Genomic DNA, 17,720 nt, shown 5'->3' on the forward strand with positions numbered 1-17,720 from the left:
ACTGAAGAGTATTTAAATTTTGAAGCAAATTCTTAATCCCTCAGCTTTTGTCTCATACCTGGAAAGCAAGCTTTTGGAGCAAGAGGTCTCTGTTTTCCCTGTATTTGTGTAAGAGTACAGTGACATCCTGTCCTGTCCTGGGTTTGTAGTCCCATCTAAATGCAAATAATAATAGTAATGCCATTACAGCTAGTTGGCCCTCTTACACATGCTCCCACATGCACGCTGGCTTGGACCTGCAGCACAGCTGCATGTACAAACCATGTGCCTTTATGATATACCACATCTGTACATTCCCAGGAGGGCCAGGGGTGGTGGCATTGAGCTGATCCCACCAGCACTGTGGGAAGGTGAGCATGGGGGTATCCATAGCACAGACATCTCGTTGGTCTGGCTCTGATGTCATGTCCCAGCAGTGTAACAGCAAAAGAAGTTGGGGTCGGAGCACAGAATCATGCTGCTGAGTGAAAGGCAATGCAGATGTAGTCGTAGTCTCAAAAACTCTTAGGAGTTGTTATTCTGTGTTTGCAGTCCTGTGTATTATGTGTTCTGGATTTGCAGTCTGATGCAGGCCTTGAAAAGCACAGAATCATCTAGCTTGGAAGAGACCTCCAAGATCACCTATTCCAACCTCTGACCTAATAAGTCCTCCGCTAAACCTAAGCTCTACATCTAAACGTCTTTTAAAGACCTCCAGGGATGGTGACTCCACCACTTCCCTGGGCAGCCTGTTCCAATGCCTCACAACCCTTTTGGTAAAGAAGTTCTTCCTAAGATCCAACCTGAACCTCCCCTGGTGCAACTTTAGCCCATTCCCCCTCGTCCTGTCACCAGGCACGTGGGAGAACAGGCCAACCCCCACCTCGCTACAGCCTCCCTTGAGGTACCCATAGAGAGCGATAAGGTCACCCCTGAGCCTCCTCTTCTCCAGGCTGAACAAGCCCAGCTCCCTCAGCTGCTCCTTGTAGGACTTGTTCTCCAGGCCCCTCACCAGCTTTGTTGCCCTTCTCTGGACATGTTCCAGCACCTCGATGTCCTTCCTGTAGTGAGGGGCCCAAATGAGATCTGATCTCCTTGGGAGTTTTCCTGTTAAATATTTTTAAATAAATGAATTGTGTGTTGCATACTTCCCACCTTGGACACTTATAACAAGAGTAAGCTATTGTCCACCTGGTACCTCAGCAGTGGAAGCTGGCTGAAGTCTACCCATGTCCCCCTTTTTGTAGACAATGAGAAGTGTTATTTTGCCTGTCTGGATAAATCTAGAGCTTCCCATCCCAAGACTGTCACTGCAAATCTTGCGAGAGCACGGCTGGCTCTTTGCAGCACATTGAAGTTCCCTGAGCCATCCCTTGAGCCTGTTGAGCAATCATGTTATTTTCTTCAATGAAATGTTCAGGAAGAAATGCGTTCATGAATAAAAGCATGACATTTCAACATCTGCATCTGGAAGGAAATGCAGCCTGGGTAGTCATCATTTGGTTGTGAAAGGCACACTCATTATTTAAATCATCTGTGCTGTACATGTTCAGAAAGGGCCCACTGGGCATGATTCAAGGCCTCTTGGAACAAAAAGGGGTTTCTAGATTCAGTGGGCTTTGGATTAGATGTTACATGGACAGAAGGAACTGAAAGTGAATTACCATTCTCTGAAGAGTTTGGGAATGCTGCACAGTGATTAGATTTTGGAGCTTCCAAAATAAAATTGCCACTGTTGAAGAGAGATGAAAGGTTTGTGGAATAAAGCCTTTAAGGACAGTTGTCAGTCTCAAAGTTGTGGATAGGTGACTGCAGTATAAGTTAAACCTGCTTTTTCAGAGTCTTCTAAGATGCACGGTGTTTACTTTTTGATAGCCAAACACAAAGGAGGAGTTACTAAAGAGAAAGATGGATTGATTTCTAGCGCAAGCATATCAAAGCATTGAGAGGGGAAGGATATTTAGTAACTAACAATAAAGAATCTGTGTCTTGCCCATTGGAATTTGTTAAGTACGCTGCAATTGGGAGCAAGGCTTAAAATGTTTTATTTGGTTCTATTTACTCCATCAGTACGTTTTCAGGGTAAGGATGAGCTTTACGCATCTTTGTCACATTATTTGATTTGCACTGCCCTCAGCTGGCACATTTGAGCTATGAGTCCAAGCACTAAGACACACCAAAGTAGTCTCGGTGAAGGGAATCGTGTGCTGATTCCCGCCAGCTATGCTACCTGAGAACATGCACTGCGATATCTTCAAAGCAGCTGCATTTCTCTGAGCAGCCCTTGTTACCACAGCATGTGAATCCCATCAATTTTCATGCATTTTTTTCACCCTGGGAGTTCTGTTATGTGGGTGCTTCCCAAGGGAAGTGACAGCATTCACCAAAGGTCCTGTAGTGATCCTGTGACATAGAAATTCCAAACCCCAGGGCTGTGACCCAAGCTTGGGAACATCTCTTTGGAGTGTTTTGTAGTACTACACATACACACTCTGCACACCACGATGCTCTTTTCTTAGTGCTGATACACTTGATTTCCAATACTCAGTGTCCAGCAGCTGCAAAGCAAGAGTTTTTGTTTAGTTAGGTAATAACAACCTAACCGTGATGAGGATGAGCATATCCTTCAAGACAGAGTTTGATTTGTGCTGCACAAAAAGCACATGCACAACATCTTCTAAGCAGTGCTACTTGCATATCTTTAACAAATTTGTCCCTTTTATTTATAGCTATTGCTTTAGCCAATGATTAACTTCTGCTTAAAACGTTTTAGGAGAAGCAGAGATTGAGAGCGATGATGATGATGACTATGATGATGATTGTAAAAAGTCGTCGATGGATGAAGTAAGAGCATGGATTTGTTTTATGGTGATGGGTCGATTCCACCAGTTCTGGGTTGGCTTGTGTTACCAGGAGTGGGACTGCCATCTAGTGGAGGAACGAGGGCAGCACACTAGGAATTACCAACTTTCTGAAGCAGATTGTCATTCAGTTTGGAAGCACGATTGATTTTTTTTTATTATTTATTATTTTTATTTTTATTTTTTAATTTAGAGAGGAATAAGACTTACCACCACAGCTGATATGTGTTAGAAAACTGCTTGTGGTACATTTATCATTTTTAGAGAAAAAAAAAGGATGTTGAAAATTTAGAGCTATATTTTTATTTGTCTTATAGTACTGGTAAACGTGCTTAGCACTGTGTGTGTAGCCCATGCCATCTGCATGGGTAATACAGCCCTTTCCCTAGAAGCCACATATAAAGAATGAATACAACAGCAGTTTAATTAAACATTTAAATTTTATAGCATATTTTCTTCATTTGTACGTGAAGCTTCCAGTGTGAGGCATTGATTTCACTAAGCCAGGATTAGTGAAAGGTACCATGGATGACAGTAAACTGGGCTTTGGTGTTTGTGGCCCCTGATGGCCACCATGGAATTTAACAGACCAAAACTTCAGCCTTCCCTTCTCTGTCCTAGGGTACTGCTGGAAGTGAGGCTATGGCCACAGAAGAGATGTCTAACCTGGTGAACTACATTCAGCCTGTGAAGTTTGAGTCCTTTGAAGTATCAAAAAGTAAGTAAGCTAAGCATGAGTGGCATCTTATACTGAAAATTACCTAGCAAGTATTTGGAAGAAAGTTCTGGAGAAATAATGACTTGGCTTCCTCTCAATTAGATTCATGGACAGAGGTGTTTCCTTGGTATCCAGCCAGATAAATCCATATTTATTTTGAAACCTGCATTAGTCTAAATATCAAGCTTCATCAACAGTAAACATGCTGACATTTCTAAAACATTTTAAAAAATGTTTTACTTAGATTGTCTTTGTTTTCCATACCTGAAGAGTAACTTAAGGAGTTTGAGAAAAGTGGTCATAAATATTCTGTCTGATGGAGCAAGTGCTTTATGTTTTCCCTGTGCTACTTTTATATAACATTCAGTGTAAGCAGAGAGTGTGCCCTTCCGCAAATGTGAATTCACTCTTTCCTGCTTCTGTGTGTTGTACAGAAAAAGCCATAACTTCATCCCCCGTGGGCTTTTACAGAAGATGCCTTCCTAGGAATGCACTCTGTGGCATCCTCAGTAAACATTGCAGCATCTTTTCCTTTCTTGGTGCAGAACCCCCTACTGTTTGCCTGCCCTTTTTCACTTTGTTTTGACAGGTTGCAATATGCTCTTGGAGCTTTTTAGTTAAAGAAGCGTATAGCATTTTAATTTATTAAGGATTTGTGGAGGCCTTAGCAGAGGACAGGTAATTGGTGCATAAGTCCGTATCTGTACACAAGATTTTGCATTTACTCATCTTGAATAATAAACATATAAGAAGTTATCTGCCTGTTTGTATGTTTTTGTGTATTTATACAGGCATACACATAAGCATTCACAAAATCATGCAGAGAGCTGTGCTTGTTCCCTACTGTAGTGTCCCTTGAATGTTCATAATCTCCATTAGCTCTAATGAGAGTTGCAAGTACATAGTGGGAAGGAGATATTCCTTCTGGAAAGGAAGCCATGTGAATCCTAGCAGGACAAGCTGATGCAGCTGTTGTAAAGTTCTCTTGTGTAGATTTCTTCTGTTCACATGCCTGCGCCTTTCCGAGTTTTGTGTTTTCTGAAGAACTGCTCATGTCCACATTTTTAACCCTAAGTCTTCATGTGACCTTTGATCAATCATACTGTTTCTGAGAACTCATAATATTAAAGGACTAATATATCTGGTGCTTGTGTCAAAAAAAAAAAAAAAAATCATTATGAGGCAAATGTTGCCAGCTGGTCAAAGCAGTGGCCACTATGTCAAGACTGTGAATTCTGGTCTTAGTCTTGGCCTGGAACCACTGATGAACCTTCATTAAATTCAGCAAGGATGAGCTGAATAAGGAAAGAAGATTAGTTTTTAATTTGATGCCTATCCAGTTTTTCACAGATTGCATTTTCGTTCACCTGCCACCTTTCTACAAAGTGTAATGCTCTGCACTTGTCTTGCATAAAGTTTCATCTTTCAGTGTTATAGCATTTTTCTAATTCAGTATTTTCTAATTCATAATTCGATTTGAATTGTGATCCTGGCCTCCATGATGTTAACAACATCTCACTGCTGTCATTTGTACGTTGCAGAAGTACATTTTTTGGTCTCACATCGAGCTTGTTAACAGAAATACTGAATACAACTGGATCTGTAACAGTCCCCTGATTGCCCTCACTAGATAGGTTTCCCTCTCTGACAGCAAGTAATGGTAACTATTCCAAGGTATTATTTCAAGTTTTTCAGAGTTTTTAATGAGTTGTTTAGCCACTCTACAGTGACTTCCTCTTGATAAGACAGCACAGTGTAACATATCATGAAAGAGAAATGCCTCTCTGGGACAGTCTTTTCATCAAAGGACAGGTTTCTTAATCCTCTCCAGATACTACAAGGCAATAACTCTTATTTAGGAGTTTGAGTAAGCTGTGAACATCTAGTAACTGAGTCATTTAGTAACTACCAGTTCTTGTTTTCTGCAGATGCACTGCTTTAAGATAAAGCAGAGAGATACAGTAAACTACTACTACTACTACTTAAAAAAAAAAAAAAAAAAAAAAAAAGTCTAGCACTTGTATTCTAAGTAGAACAAAAGAAATGCTCTTTTTCTTTCCTTGAGTATTTTTTTCACACTTTATATAGCAGTCTTACATCGGTCAAATAACTGTGGAGGTAGAACACAACCAGTCTGTTTCCTCATAGGACACACTTTAAAGTAAGTAACTGCTGAAGCAATGAGATGAAGAAGTGGAACAGGACTGTCAAACAAAAAATAACTAATGTTTTTCAGTGTCATTTCATGAGGTTTCATTTGATCTTTTTTATATAGGTTGCCATCAACTGAAATGTTTCTCTTGTGATACAAAGTGTTTATTAGGGGCTGCAAGAAAGCTTCCTTTCATAGCATGTTCCTGGGAATCAGTGATCATTCTTAAATGATTCGTAAGAAACTTCATGATTCAGTTTAAAAAAAAAAAAAAAAAAAAAAGCCAACATCAAAACATTCAGATGCATGAAAGCCTATTCAAAAACAAACTGATCTGTTATACAGGTGATAGCCTTATAGTCTACATTAGCACTGTATGTGTGCGTTGCTAGTGCTATCCCATTAGCAAGGGGAATCATCTCAGAGATGTTATAAGGAGCTGAGATGGGAAGTGAGCTGTCTGGAATTCAATCTAGAGGAAAAGAGAATATTGCTTGTTGGAAAGGAAGATGAGTGGTAGGAAAGCAGCCTTGAAGGAATGGCAGGAGTCTTTCACCTTTAGGAGACAACAGCTATAAATAATGGAAGTAGCGTGTTGGTTGCTAATTAGAAATAGAGACTGCTGCAAAGTGTGAGTCCTGGTTCTCCTAGAGATAGAGAATAATTTCTGGAACAGCGTAGTCATCCTCTGACTCTTCAACATACAGCGAGAACAGTTGCAACCGTCTAGTTCACAGATCACAAGTTGGCAGTACATTTTCTTCTTGCATTGGCCCAAACAATCTATCTCCTTACATCTTTGGAGCCATTGTTTCCTTTTTGGCTTCCTCTGAGGAAAATGCCCACCTGTTTCGATCCTGCTTCTCTCTGCAAGACGAGTGCTTTTGTTCAGTTTTATCAGGCTCCTGCAGCTTCGCAGTTTGACTTCAAGGAGCCAGCCAGGCTGGCCTCCTGGCCATCCTTGGATTACTGTGGCACAATTCCTTCAAATACTGGATGAGGGCAAGCTTTTTTCTCTGATTTACTGTTTGCTTTCAATAAAGCAGTTAGGCTAGAGAGTTCATGTTTCACTACATGCTCTGTTTACCTCATTTCTAGAGAGAGCAGTGCTGATACATTTAATGGATGTGATCTCTCAGTGCTGTAGTCCCTTGTAGGCAATCTATGGAGCTGATTGTGCTGAAATGGGAAGCTGTTATTTTACAGGAATCCTTATTTCCAGTATAAAAGTTTAATAGAAAAAATATTGAAGCTTGAAGGGTCTTGACTTAGGCTGTGCTACAGCATATCACATGGGTACATTGAAAGGCTGTGCAAACATCAGGCAAAGGAGAGTAACAAGTGATACGCAAATGAATGTTTAGTCCCACCTAATTATACACTTAGCAGGAGGTTTTTGCCACTGTCAGGTCAGAAACTCTGACCAAGTAAAGGAGTTTATTGGTGCTTCAGACAAGTCCAGGGTTAGGTCTGAAGGTTAGGCCTGAAGGCCTGCTGGGACGTAGGATTGTACCATCTGACATGATTAGGTAGCACTGTTTCCATGACTGTTAGAGACAGATGTGAGTTTACTCTGATGTACTGAAAATAACAAGGCACTATAGGCACAGCTAGGATACTGCTTAGTTTAATCTGTTATGGACAGTAGTTATTTCAGCTTGAAATTGGCTCAAAGCCATTATGTCTGCCCACAAAAAATTTAGAGATCTGTCAATGCCCTCTGTTCCCCGCAAAAGCTGCCTTAGTACTTCTATGTCTCACCTGTGAGCTTTGGACAATACCTCTCAAATATATGAACATGGTATTTTGCAAGCAAACACGAGAGATCTCTAACCTTGTGCTGACTTTCTTTTATCTGCAGCTGGTACAGTAAAAATCTCAGGCAATGCAAGTCCACTTAATTTGGGGCAGTGTTAGCGTGAGTTTGGATGGAACCCTTGATTGTGTACAGAGCGAGCTTGCCACTGTCAGGAAATGCCTGTGTGCATTAATCCTTTTAAGATTAAGGTGAAATGAGCTGGTGAATAGTAGATGAGATCAGGGGACTGAGACTAAACCAGTTATTTGTAGCTCATGTATTGCATACAATTTCATGCTCTAATATGTCACTGTTTTTCTCCTCCCTTTAAAATTTCAGAACGCAACAAAAGTTTTGAAATGTCTTCCTTTGTGGAAACCAAAGGGCTTGAGCAACTTACGAAGTCTCCTGTGGAATTTGTGGAGTATCCTTGACTTTCAGAAAGATGCTTTTTAGTCTTTCTATATCTGAGATCTGTTACAGGTCTTTATTGAAATTTGAAGACAGGAGCTGGGAAAATAGGGAACTCAAATGAAATCTGTAAACTTGACTGTCTTCCTGGATGAATTAATTGGGCTGAGTTCTGATGAGCTAATTTAAAAGCTGGCATGAGTCCTTGTGCTGTGGGCTAGGACTAGAGGGAATAGGTACAAACTACATATTGAAGACCTGATAATTTGTATTCTCAATGTTAAATTTATCATCCTGTATGAAGTGGTTTGAGTTATGGTGAGCAAATTGTCAAAATGTGGCTGACTTGCTTTTTCCAAAGTCATACAAGAAAGTTTTCTTTCCCATCATAACTCCAGTTCCAGGTGCACTGATTTCTATTGCCACCCAAAATTTATTCCCTTGTAATATTTAAAGAAAAGGAGGAATCTGTTTAGACCTCATGGTGCTTCTCAATGTGTCTCATCATGGTTGCAGTTAAGAAAAAAGTGATCAAGATAAAATAGTGTCTTAAAGAAGATTAATGAAAAGCAATTTCTACAGATAACCTGCAGCATGTTCTCATCTCTTAGATTTGTAGACTCAACTATAAGAAGTGCAAACTCATCACTTCTGTCTTTATGTAGAGGCCAATTCTCATTCTCATTCCAGAAGAGCACTTACTTTTTAACTGAGAACTTCTCTCCCCACCAGAGGAAGATTTGCTGTCTATGGCGAATTAGCTTCTAAAAATGCAGTCTTAAGAAAAATTCCAAATTAGGAACCATAATGATAAATGGAATTTTACGAATGCTGTATTTTTAAGCATATGTCTGTGCTATTTCCTTGCTTATTCTGAGTGCTCTGTACATGAACAGCACTTTTAATTACCCCATATTTATCATATCTACAAAATTGTGGATCTCTGGAAGCATTATGGTTGCAGAAATCTAATACAGACCCCACTCCCATTCTGTAAAGATCATCTGCATTTAAATACTGCAAATGTGCAGCCTCTCTGCAAAGTCATTTTTGTCACATGTATTAAATCTTAACTACCCAACATCTAGATACAACAAAATGCAGCTAAGCCGAATTTACCCAAAGGGAACGCGTGTAGATTCTTCAAACTACATGCCGCAAGTCTTTTGGAATGCTGGCTGCCAAATGGTTGCTCTTAACTTCCAAACTGTAGGTAAGTTGTGCTCGTCTCCTAATTTTGTACTTCTCTCGTAGAGTTTCTGACTGGTAAGTAAAAAAGGCTTTATGCATCAAAAGATGTCCAGTGATTGAACTATGAGGCTGTTCATTAACATTTTAAACACAGTTTATTTTTTTAATTAGGAATATTGGTAATTGACAGAATATTGGTAATTAACAGGTAATTAACAGCTAGCATAATATGCAGACCTAGTGGTCTCCATAATGTCGTCATTTGTAAGTGGTTATCATTAAGCAGCATTTGAGAATGAGCAGTGATTTTTTTCATGTCTTGCTAAGTCTCAGTATATCAAGACATGAGGGACTTGACAGTAAATTCCACTTTAAAAGTGTGTTTTAGAAACAAAAACATTTAGGCTCCTAGATACACAAGTCACTTTTGAAATAGGTTTTGCTGTTTTCAGAGTTTACATCTGTTCTGAGAAAGCAAAAGTCCACACAGCCTAGAAGTCCACAGAGTAATAAAAACATCTCTAATTTTGACTAAGCATCAGGCACCTGGTATCATATATTAGGAGTTTGAAACATTGTCCTCTTAATGGGTTGAATACAACAGTGCAATCAGTACAACGCTGAGGTACTCAATACCCAAGTGTTAACACTCCTTTTAAAATTTGAAAATGTTATTTGTTGAGTAATTTCTGAAAGACATTTTATGCGTGTGATTTCTTTGTGGAAAGAGTCCAAGAGGATGGCTGCAATCACATCTGAAACTTTTGTTGACAAGCAGCACTGTGCCATAAAAAGCTGTTTACGTTATAGTTTGAAATTACAATAAATAATATTATTTTATTGCTTTTTCTTTTATTAATTTTATTAATTCTTTTTATTAATTTTTATTGATACTTCTAATACCTAGATTTGTCTATGCAAATAAACATGGGAATGTATGAGTACAATGGCAAAAGCGGATACAGGTTAAAGCCAGAATTCATGAGAAGACCAGACAAACACTTTGATCCATTTACTGAAGGTATAGTGGATGGAATAGTAGCTAACACCTTGTCTGTCAAGGTACGTATACATACTGGTAAAAATATTCATATGACAATGTCAGTGCATAGGTGTATTTCTGTTGTGCAGAGGACTAGCAAATGACCACAGTAATTCAAGACAATACAACACATTTCGTTTCATAGAGTAATATTTAATTTTTAAATTGCAGAGGATCTTCTGCCTCATATTTCATTTTGTAGGTTAAATAAATGTACTTTTATTATATATATTATTTTTCATGCAAGTGATTGGGTAGTTAATGAATGTAAGAATAGCATGGCTGTGTTCTTAGTAACAAAGGGCTGATTTTAAAACACAGTTACGAAGTGGTCAGTTGCACTGGAATAGGTAGAACAGCACACTGTTTAGTATAAATTTTCTAGTTCTAGTTCACTATAAATTCTCCAGCAAATCTGTGGAACCATAAATGTCAGCTGCAAGTCATTGCCAGCTTGCTTTTCTTTGTTCCTTTTTTAAGGACCTCTAACAAAGTTCAAGGACTGCCAGGAGTCTGCAAATTGAAAACTACTTATATGAATGTTTAGAGGGATAGATTGCATTGGCTATGACACAGGTTTATACTCAGTATATCTCTAAGTTATAAAAGCATAAACTTTCTGAAATCCCATTCTGCCTTTAATGGACTTGTCCATTAGAACAGTGTCTGTATTATAGAATCCACCTGCAAAATATCCTTCTGTTTTCATTGAGGGAAAACAAGTATTTCCTCTCAGGCTGCAGACACAAGCATAGCAGATCAGTGCTCAGAGTGCTACGAATGAAGTAATAATCTGAAAACATGGGGGGGAAGACAACTGCGTGGGAATGACCTTTCATGGTGACGTGTAATCATGGAAGTTCCTCTTGTGGGTTAAAAGGCACATACTTATACAATTTTATGAAATGGAGGTGGAAGTCATTCACCAGTTATTAGGAGATACACAGCATTTTTAACAGGAATGAGCAACCTGGAATCACAAGTCAACTGTCAGAAGGCAGCCACATCTGCCTGCTCAGTGAAGACTCTGCTAGGTATAATGGCAATGCCCATACATGATCCGGCTGAGAACAGAATTAGACTTGGTTCAGGAAAACCTGAATTTGTTAAGGTGCAGTGGCACTGCTGTATTTATCTGTGCATCTTCAATTTTCTGAATGAATTGCAGGTCTTCTACATTTTAAAGCTGGGAGTTGTGTTTCCTGTTAAGAACTAGAAAAGAAAACTAGAAAATAAACTATGAAAAGCCTTTATTAGAATACCAGCTTTTTAACTTTTTTTTTTTTCCTTCCAGTAAAAGTCATATGTAGTTGCTCTTTTTTTCCAGCATTATCTTTTGAACCTGTTGTTGAAACTGGATAGAAACTAGAGATCTCAGAGATAGCATGTTGTGGAAATAGGCAATCAGATTGAGGAATGAGATCCAAATGAGTATTCCTGCTGAGCTAAGGGCAGCAGCATGATGTCAGCCACATTATTGCTCATAGGGGAATTCAGGGTCACAGGGCCACAGGAAATCAGACCTCCGAGTTGTTTTTCTGTGCCTGCAATATTAAACGGTGGGGTTTTGTTTATTGTTTTTTGATGTTTTGTGGTTTTCTTAGTTGTTGTTTCTTCTTTGAAAATGCATTCTATCTGATCGTTAATGAGAATTATCCACCTGCTACTCAGCTACTCATTCCCTAATCCACTAAAGCTGTCTCTAGTGATCCCTCTTTTGTTTGATTTTAGATTATTTCAGGTCAGTTTCTTTCTGATAAAAAAGTGGGTACCTATGTTGAAGTTGACATGTTTGGCCTGCCCGTGGATACAAGAAGAAAAGCTTTAAAGACCAAGACCTCTCAAGGCAATGCAGTTAATCCTGTCTGGGAAGAGGAAACCATAGTATTTAAGAAGGTTGGTGTAACACTTGTTTCTTGAACCTTCACAGTGTTTGATTCATCATTGTTCAATAGGGTAATTCTGTGTTCTACTGAAAATTTGCATTTGTAAGAAAAGATAAACTGATGCTGAATAGTTACTACTTCAACTATTTGTCATTAACTATTTCTGGTATAATTTTGCTACTATAGCCATGCCCAGCCACTACTGAAATAAAGTAGTTTCAAGTCATGTTGGTTGTATAACTAGAATGCAGCTAGAAAGAGCAAATATTACAATAGACACATCTGCGTAGTATGGTGCAGTGCCATGCTATAAATGAGCAAGTGCAGAACTCAGAAGCAGTTTAGCTGAATTGTCTCGGCTGAACAGCCCTGCTGGAAAGCAGATCCTGTTAACCTCAGAGCATGATGATGTGAGTACAGCTGTAACAAGCTGGCTCTCCAAACAAGCTCTTTCAAAGCAATTTTATCTCTGCTTAATTCTACAGTGTGCAATATAAATATAAGGTAGGTTATGAATCTGTATAAATCCCATTCTACCTGAAATAAGACATAGGAGTAGAAAATACTGAGCATCTTGTAGGATTATCTAGAATATATAGAATATTTTATTCTGCTTCACGGTATCCTTGCAGCCAGTTCTCTATATCTCTGGTACTATCTGGATTATGTTTATTGGACTGTGAGGTTAATTGGTTCTTAAATCCAGGTATTTGAAAAAAAAATATTTTTAATATCTCTAGGCAAATGCACAGTTCACTGAGATGTTTATACAGTTGGTGCTTGCAGCCATGCTTTCTAGGGAGTACAGCCCTTTTCCCTGAATATTTTGCTTTCTGAATAACTTTCCTTTGGCAGCCTGCCAAAGCTTAAGTTTGGAAACATCAGTAGGATTTTTCTTCTGTAATGAACTTCTAATTAGTGTACTTCATTTCTCTATTTAGTTACAATTGTGCCTGCCTTCCTCTATGCTCAGAGAAGGATAGATTACTATTTTTAGTAATGTTGAAAATAAATTATAGAGACTTTTTTTTTTGATTGTTGCTTTTGTTTTTCTTTCATTGTCTATGTAAATTTGAGGGTGACATGTTGTGGAAAAAATACTTGTCTGCACTCAGGTTCAAAATATGTATATTTATATGCATATTTGCATACAAGAAAATTAGATAAATTATACTACCTTTTTTTTTTTTTTTTGAAATAATATTAAAAATTCAAATCTTAGTAGGGTAGTTTATTAGCCATTTTCAATTTCTTGTTTTCTTTTTTCACCGTTTGGTCTTCTTTCTTACATAGTGCCAAGAAAGCATCCAATGCTAGTAAACATCCCACCCGATTAAACCTCTGTAGCCTGGCCAGTGAGTGGGCTGCAGCACTGGAAAAAATTTACTGGAGTTGACGTGGTTCATGTAATTCAGACATTCACACTCCGGAAAACATATTGAGTTGCTTATTAAGTTTTCAACACTAATAAGCATTACCAGTGGCTTTTCTCAGAAATAAGTATCCCATTGGCACAGACACAAAGGAAAAAAACAAAACAAACAAACAAACAAAAAAAGTCAGGCTGAGGAATAAGCAGTAAACAGAATGGCATTCAAGTGCTATAAGAGTTGAGCTAAGTCCCTTGTACCATACTGAAATTGCTGGGTTGAACACACTATACTCATTTTCCACCTCAGATTTCTTAAAAGAAAAATGTTTGTATGAGAGTTATTTTGATGCATAGGTACATACCCCCGATCTCTTCTGTGGATATGTAGGTGTTACTGTCTGGTAGGTTGAACTTTGTCTGCTATATGTCTGCTGTGTCTGAAAGGAGCTGTTTCATTCAGAGCAGAAAGTTAATAATGTAGAAATATTTCCTTCTAGGTTGTTTTACCTTCCCTCGCATGTTTGAGGCTAGCAGTGTATGAGGAAGGAGGGAAATTTATTGGCCACCGGATATTACCCGTCTCAGCAATTCGACCAGGTAAACATTTTTCTCCATTGAGACAGACAACGTGTAGTGAAAATAAACAGCAAATTCAAATCACGACCACTGTAAATCAGCAGTAAGCCTGCAAATTTATAGCAACTGGGGATTTGAATGATATATCTTAACTTTGAAAAGGAAAATACCATATCTCACCAGAAATGTAAATTTCTAACGAACCAGGAAAACCACTAGCATTAAGTGTCAAGAGACATGGCTGGCACTTGCTGGTCTTCAGTAGATCAACTGACTATTCACACAGTTCTGCTAAAACATGCAGTTGTACACTTCTTGTACAGAGAGCAAAGAGGATAGCAGCAACCAATTTTGATGTCATCTTTTTGAGAATGGATATGGTTGGGAATTAGAGCAAAACATGCATCTCTAGCCTAATTTTTACATACATACATCAAGTGACCTGTTTGCAAGCTGTTGTAGATCTACAAAACCTTTAAATCAGCCTGAAATGACTTGAATATTTATTGCTGATTTTTTAGAAAACATATTATTATTGCATATTAGTCCACTTAACTGGAAATCATCTTGTATGACAAGAGGAACCTAAATTAGGGGCCATAAACATGCTCCTAGCTTCACTCACAGTTTAAGAGCACAAAACTCACATCCCTGTATCTGACAGTTGTTATTTCTGGAGACCTGAGTTAAGGTGCTGTCTAAATCAGTCCCTTCACTTACTGTCTCACCGGTCCCTTAGCTGGTGTGGGTCATGTGGCTTCACTGTGAGCACAGACAAGCTAGATGAAGGTGACTGCTGGGCATCCACTGCTCCAGGATTTCCTCAGCAGTTGTTGTTTCTCCTTCCCTTCTCCCTCTCTCCTCTCTCCAGTCTGTTAGCCCCACATCTCCTGGCTATTCTGTTGTGTCAGCTCTGCCTACCTCCACACCTTTTTGTGAGCGAGCTCAGATAATCAACCCAGCAGAAAATTCTACATTTTTATGCCAGGTATATTTTCTGCTGAGTTAGTGGATAAAATCGCTTCATGGAGGATCTGCTGAGCTCCAGAGGAAGACAGCTTATGGGAGAGAAGAAAGGCAGTTATGAAGGATTTCCCTCATCTGGTGGAAGTGAGCTCTTACCACAGCTGATCCCCTTCTGTGGCACTTACCCTTCATGTGGCACAGAGTCCCTTCAGCAGAGCACTAAATCATGTATGTGTTTTTAGGTTTGTGCTTTTCCGAATAGAGGCCACTGTGTTAAATCATATGAGCACTTTTGAGAGCTTTTATCTGCAGGCCTTTTCTTCAGTCCTTTTGACTCCAGTAAGCATTAGTTTACAGCATGTGATGGAGAACAGCATGTTGATTTTAGTTTGTGTACGTGCTGAAAATTTGCTGGAGGAGCTAGAAGGAACTGAGAAACCTTTGTAATACATAATTTAAGTCTTTTCTGAGACATTACTGAAAACTATATTGTACTGTCACAAAATCCATAGAATTTTCACTATTCCCAAAGCAACAATTTAGCTGTTACTTTCAGAGGAAGTTTCTCATATCAGCCAGCTGAGGATCCCCCCAGATAAGCACATCCTGCTGGTGACTTGTGTCCCGCCACTACCAGTACATGCGGCTCTGTAATCATCCCTTAGGACACCAGCTTCAGCCATGGTGTGGGAGGCACTGATCTGTGAGGCAGAGGATGCAGCTTTGCAACACTCCAAAGCTGTAACAGTTTGATGGGACTGAAAGTTCATTTCTTCCATTCCTACCTGTGCACTCCCACCACTGTTTTTAAATTGGCATTAATACATGTCTGACCTTATGGTGAGGCATTTGGGGGAGCTAAACTGAGGGGAAGATTCCTTGCGGTTTCTGAAAGTTGCTTTTTATGGAATTTAGGTTGTTGAACTGCCTATCCACAAAGTCAGGCATGTGTCAGTGCACAAGACAAGGAGCAGGAGTGGGTGGTCAGTGGCTAGCAGAAGGGGCTTGGGGCTGCCCCATCTGTGATACCTCACCTTAACTTGGCTAATCTGTGCTGTAACACCATACCCTTATTCTTACAGGACAACCAGCTATGTTTTTAGAAAACAAAAATAAGAGCTATGAAACAAACAAACCAACCCAGACAAAAGTAATAAAATAGAATGCATCCAAAATTATTTTAATGACAGTGTTTAGTGTTATTCAGAGATGTGAAAATAACATGCAAATACTACTTTAAACTGCAGCATCATGTGCCTTTCTAATAGCCCTTTGTATTCTTCTCTTTAAAATCCTTCAAGTAAATCTTTCCCTACCAGAAGTCCCTAGTGCTGCTGGCTCAGTTGGAGCCAAAGTATAAATAACAAATGATAACACAATTACAATGGATGTACCTGTGGAGGAGTTTATGCTCTGAACTGGTTCTTTTTTATTTTACAGGCTATCACTACATCTGTTTGAGGAATGAGAGGAACCAACCTTTGACATTGCCAGCTCTCTTTGTGTACATAGAGGTCAAAGACTACGTACCTGATACTTACGCAGGTAATTCTGTGAAAATTTTCTGCTAAGGAATGTAAAGGTTAATTTAAATTCAAAATTAATGGATGGTAGACAACTTGCCATTTGGGGATAACAGTCCTGTGAAGAAACCTGTGCACCTGATTGGATCATTATGTCTCATTACTCATACAAGATGGCTTGATTTATAGCTGTCTTCCTGGGGTTTAGGATTAGGGCTAACTCTTCTCTTTTAAGCAGATTCTGTATAACTCTATAGGAGGGAAAAAGTCAGGCATTTGCCACTAAAACACAGATGACACTTTGCTTATGTGATATGGTTGTTCCCTAAGGAGAGGAGCAGAGGAGAGTGTTGTGCTTAATGTAGAGTACTGTGTTTTGGAATCAGCTTTAAACCAGGATAGGTTTAAAAGACTATGCTATGCATCTTCAGTTTATTATATGTATATATATTCCATATAGTTGTTTTGTTGTTTTTATTTTTTAAACAACATAATTTTTACTAATGCTCCTCTTTGTACCTCATATGAAGTAGGATCCAAGCTGGCTGATGCTGGAAGCTTTGAACGTCCATCATAAACCACCATATTCACAAAAATGCACATTGACATGACCCAAGCAGAAAATCAGAGTTCACATTAGAGTACTAGTGCATGATGATACCATCATCATACTCTCTGTCACTAATATTTCTAGGACCTAGGTGTATCAGTCAGCAGCAGATCTGTAGGAAAAATACAGAAAAATACAGCTTCTTAAAGCCTGAGGAGTGCATAACATAAGGGGTTTGGAACTGATGTATTTGTGTTATTTCTAGATGTGATTGAGGCCTTATCCAATCCAATCAGATATGTAAACTTGATGGAGCAGAGAGCTAAGCAATTGGCAGCGCTGACTCTAGAAGATGAAGAAGAGGTAAAGAAAGAGGTAAGGGAGGTTTCATAATCTCTGTTACAAGTATGTTACAGTATTTAAAAGCACCTGCTTCTCTTAAAAAGACAAATATTGAAAGTCCCTGGGGATTGCATGTGTTGATCACTTAAGCACCTACAAACGTCTCTCAATGAGACTAGGATGTGTTACAACAGAGTAGCTTTGTGCTGCAGACAGTATGTTGTGCATGGTGCAAATTACTGTTCGGGGGTAAAGAAACACTGAATGCTAAATGGAAAAACATGTTAGGTTTTTGCCCATATGTAGGCTTCTTGTGTAGTAAATTAAAACATCTTAAGTCATTGCCTGGTGTT

General features: G+C 39.0%; 1 protein-coding gene across 6 annotated transcripts in view; it reads left to right on the top strand.

Annotated features, from left to right (window-relative positions):
* Positions 1–17,720, top strand: part of PLCB1 (phospholipase C beta 1) — a 374,969-nt gene that overhangs the window by 277,248 nt on the left and 80,001 nt on the right. For all 6 annotated transcript variants that reach the window (XR_014618326.1, XM_084284914.1, XM_084284915.1 and 3 more), the window contains 9 exons: positions 2,753–2,823; positions 3,462–3,558; positions 7,848–7,932; positions 9,008–9,132; positions 10,018–10,172; positions 11,884–12,048; positions 13,908–14,007; positions 16,393–16,497; positions 17,291–17,400. Coding sequence is in view for 5 of the 6 variants with exons in the window: in XM_084284914.1 (XP_084141040.1) it covers positions 2,753–2,823; positions 3,462–3,558; positions 7,848–7,932; positions 9,008–9,132; positions 10,018–10,172; positions 11,884–12,048; positions 13,908–14,007; positions 16,393–16,497; positions 17,291–17,400 (1,013 nt within the window). In the remaining variant the exon portion in view is untranslated. The remainder of the gene's footprint in view (positions 1–2,752; positions 2,824–3,461; positions 3,559–7,847; positions 7,933–9,007; positions 9,133–10,017; positions 10,173–11,883; positions 12,049–13,907; positions 14,008–16,392; positions 16,498–17,290; positions 17,401–17,720) is intronic.

The sequence above is a fragment of the Netta rufina genome (assembly GCF_964035555.1).
Source record: "Netta rufina genome assembly, chromosome: 3".
Lineage (NCBI taxonomy): Eukaryota > Metazoa > Chordata > Aves > Anseriformes > Anatidae > Netta > Netta rufina.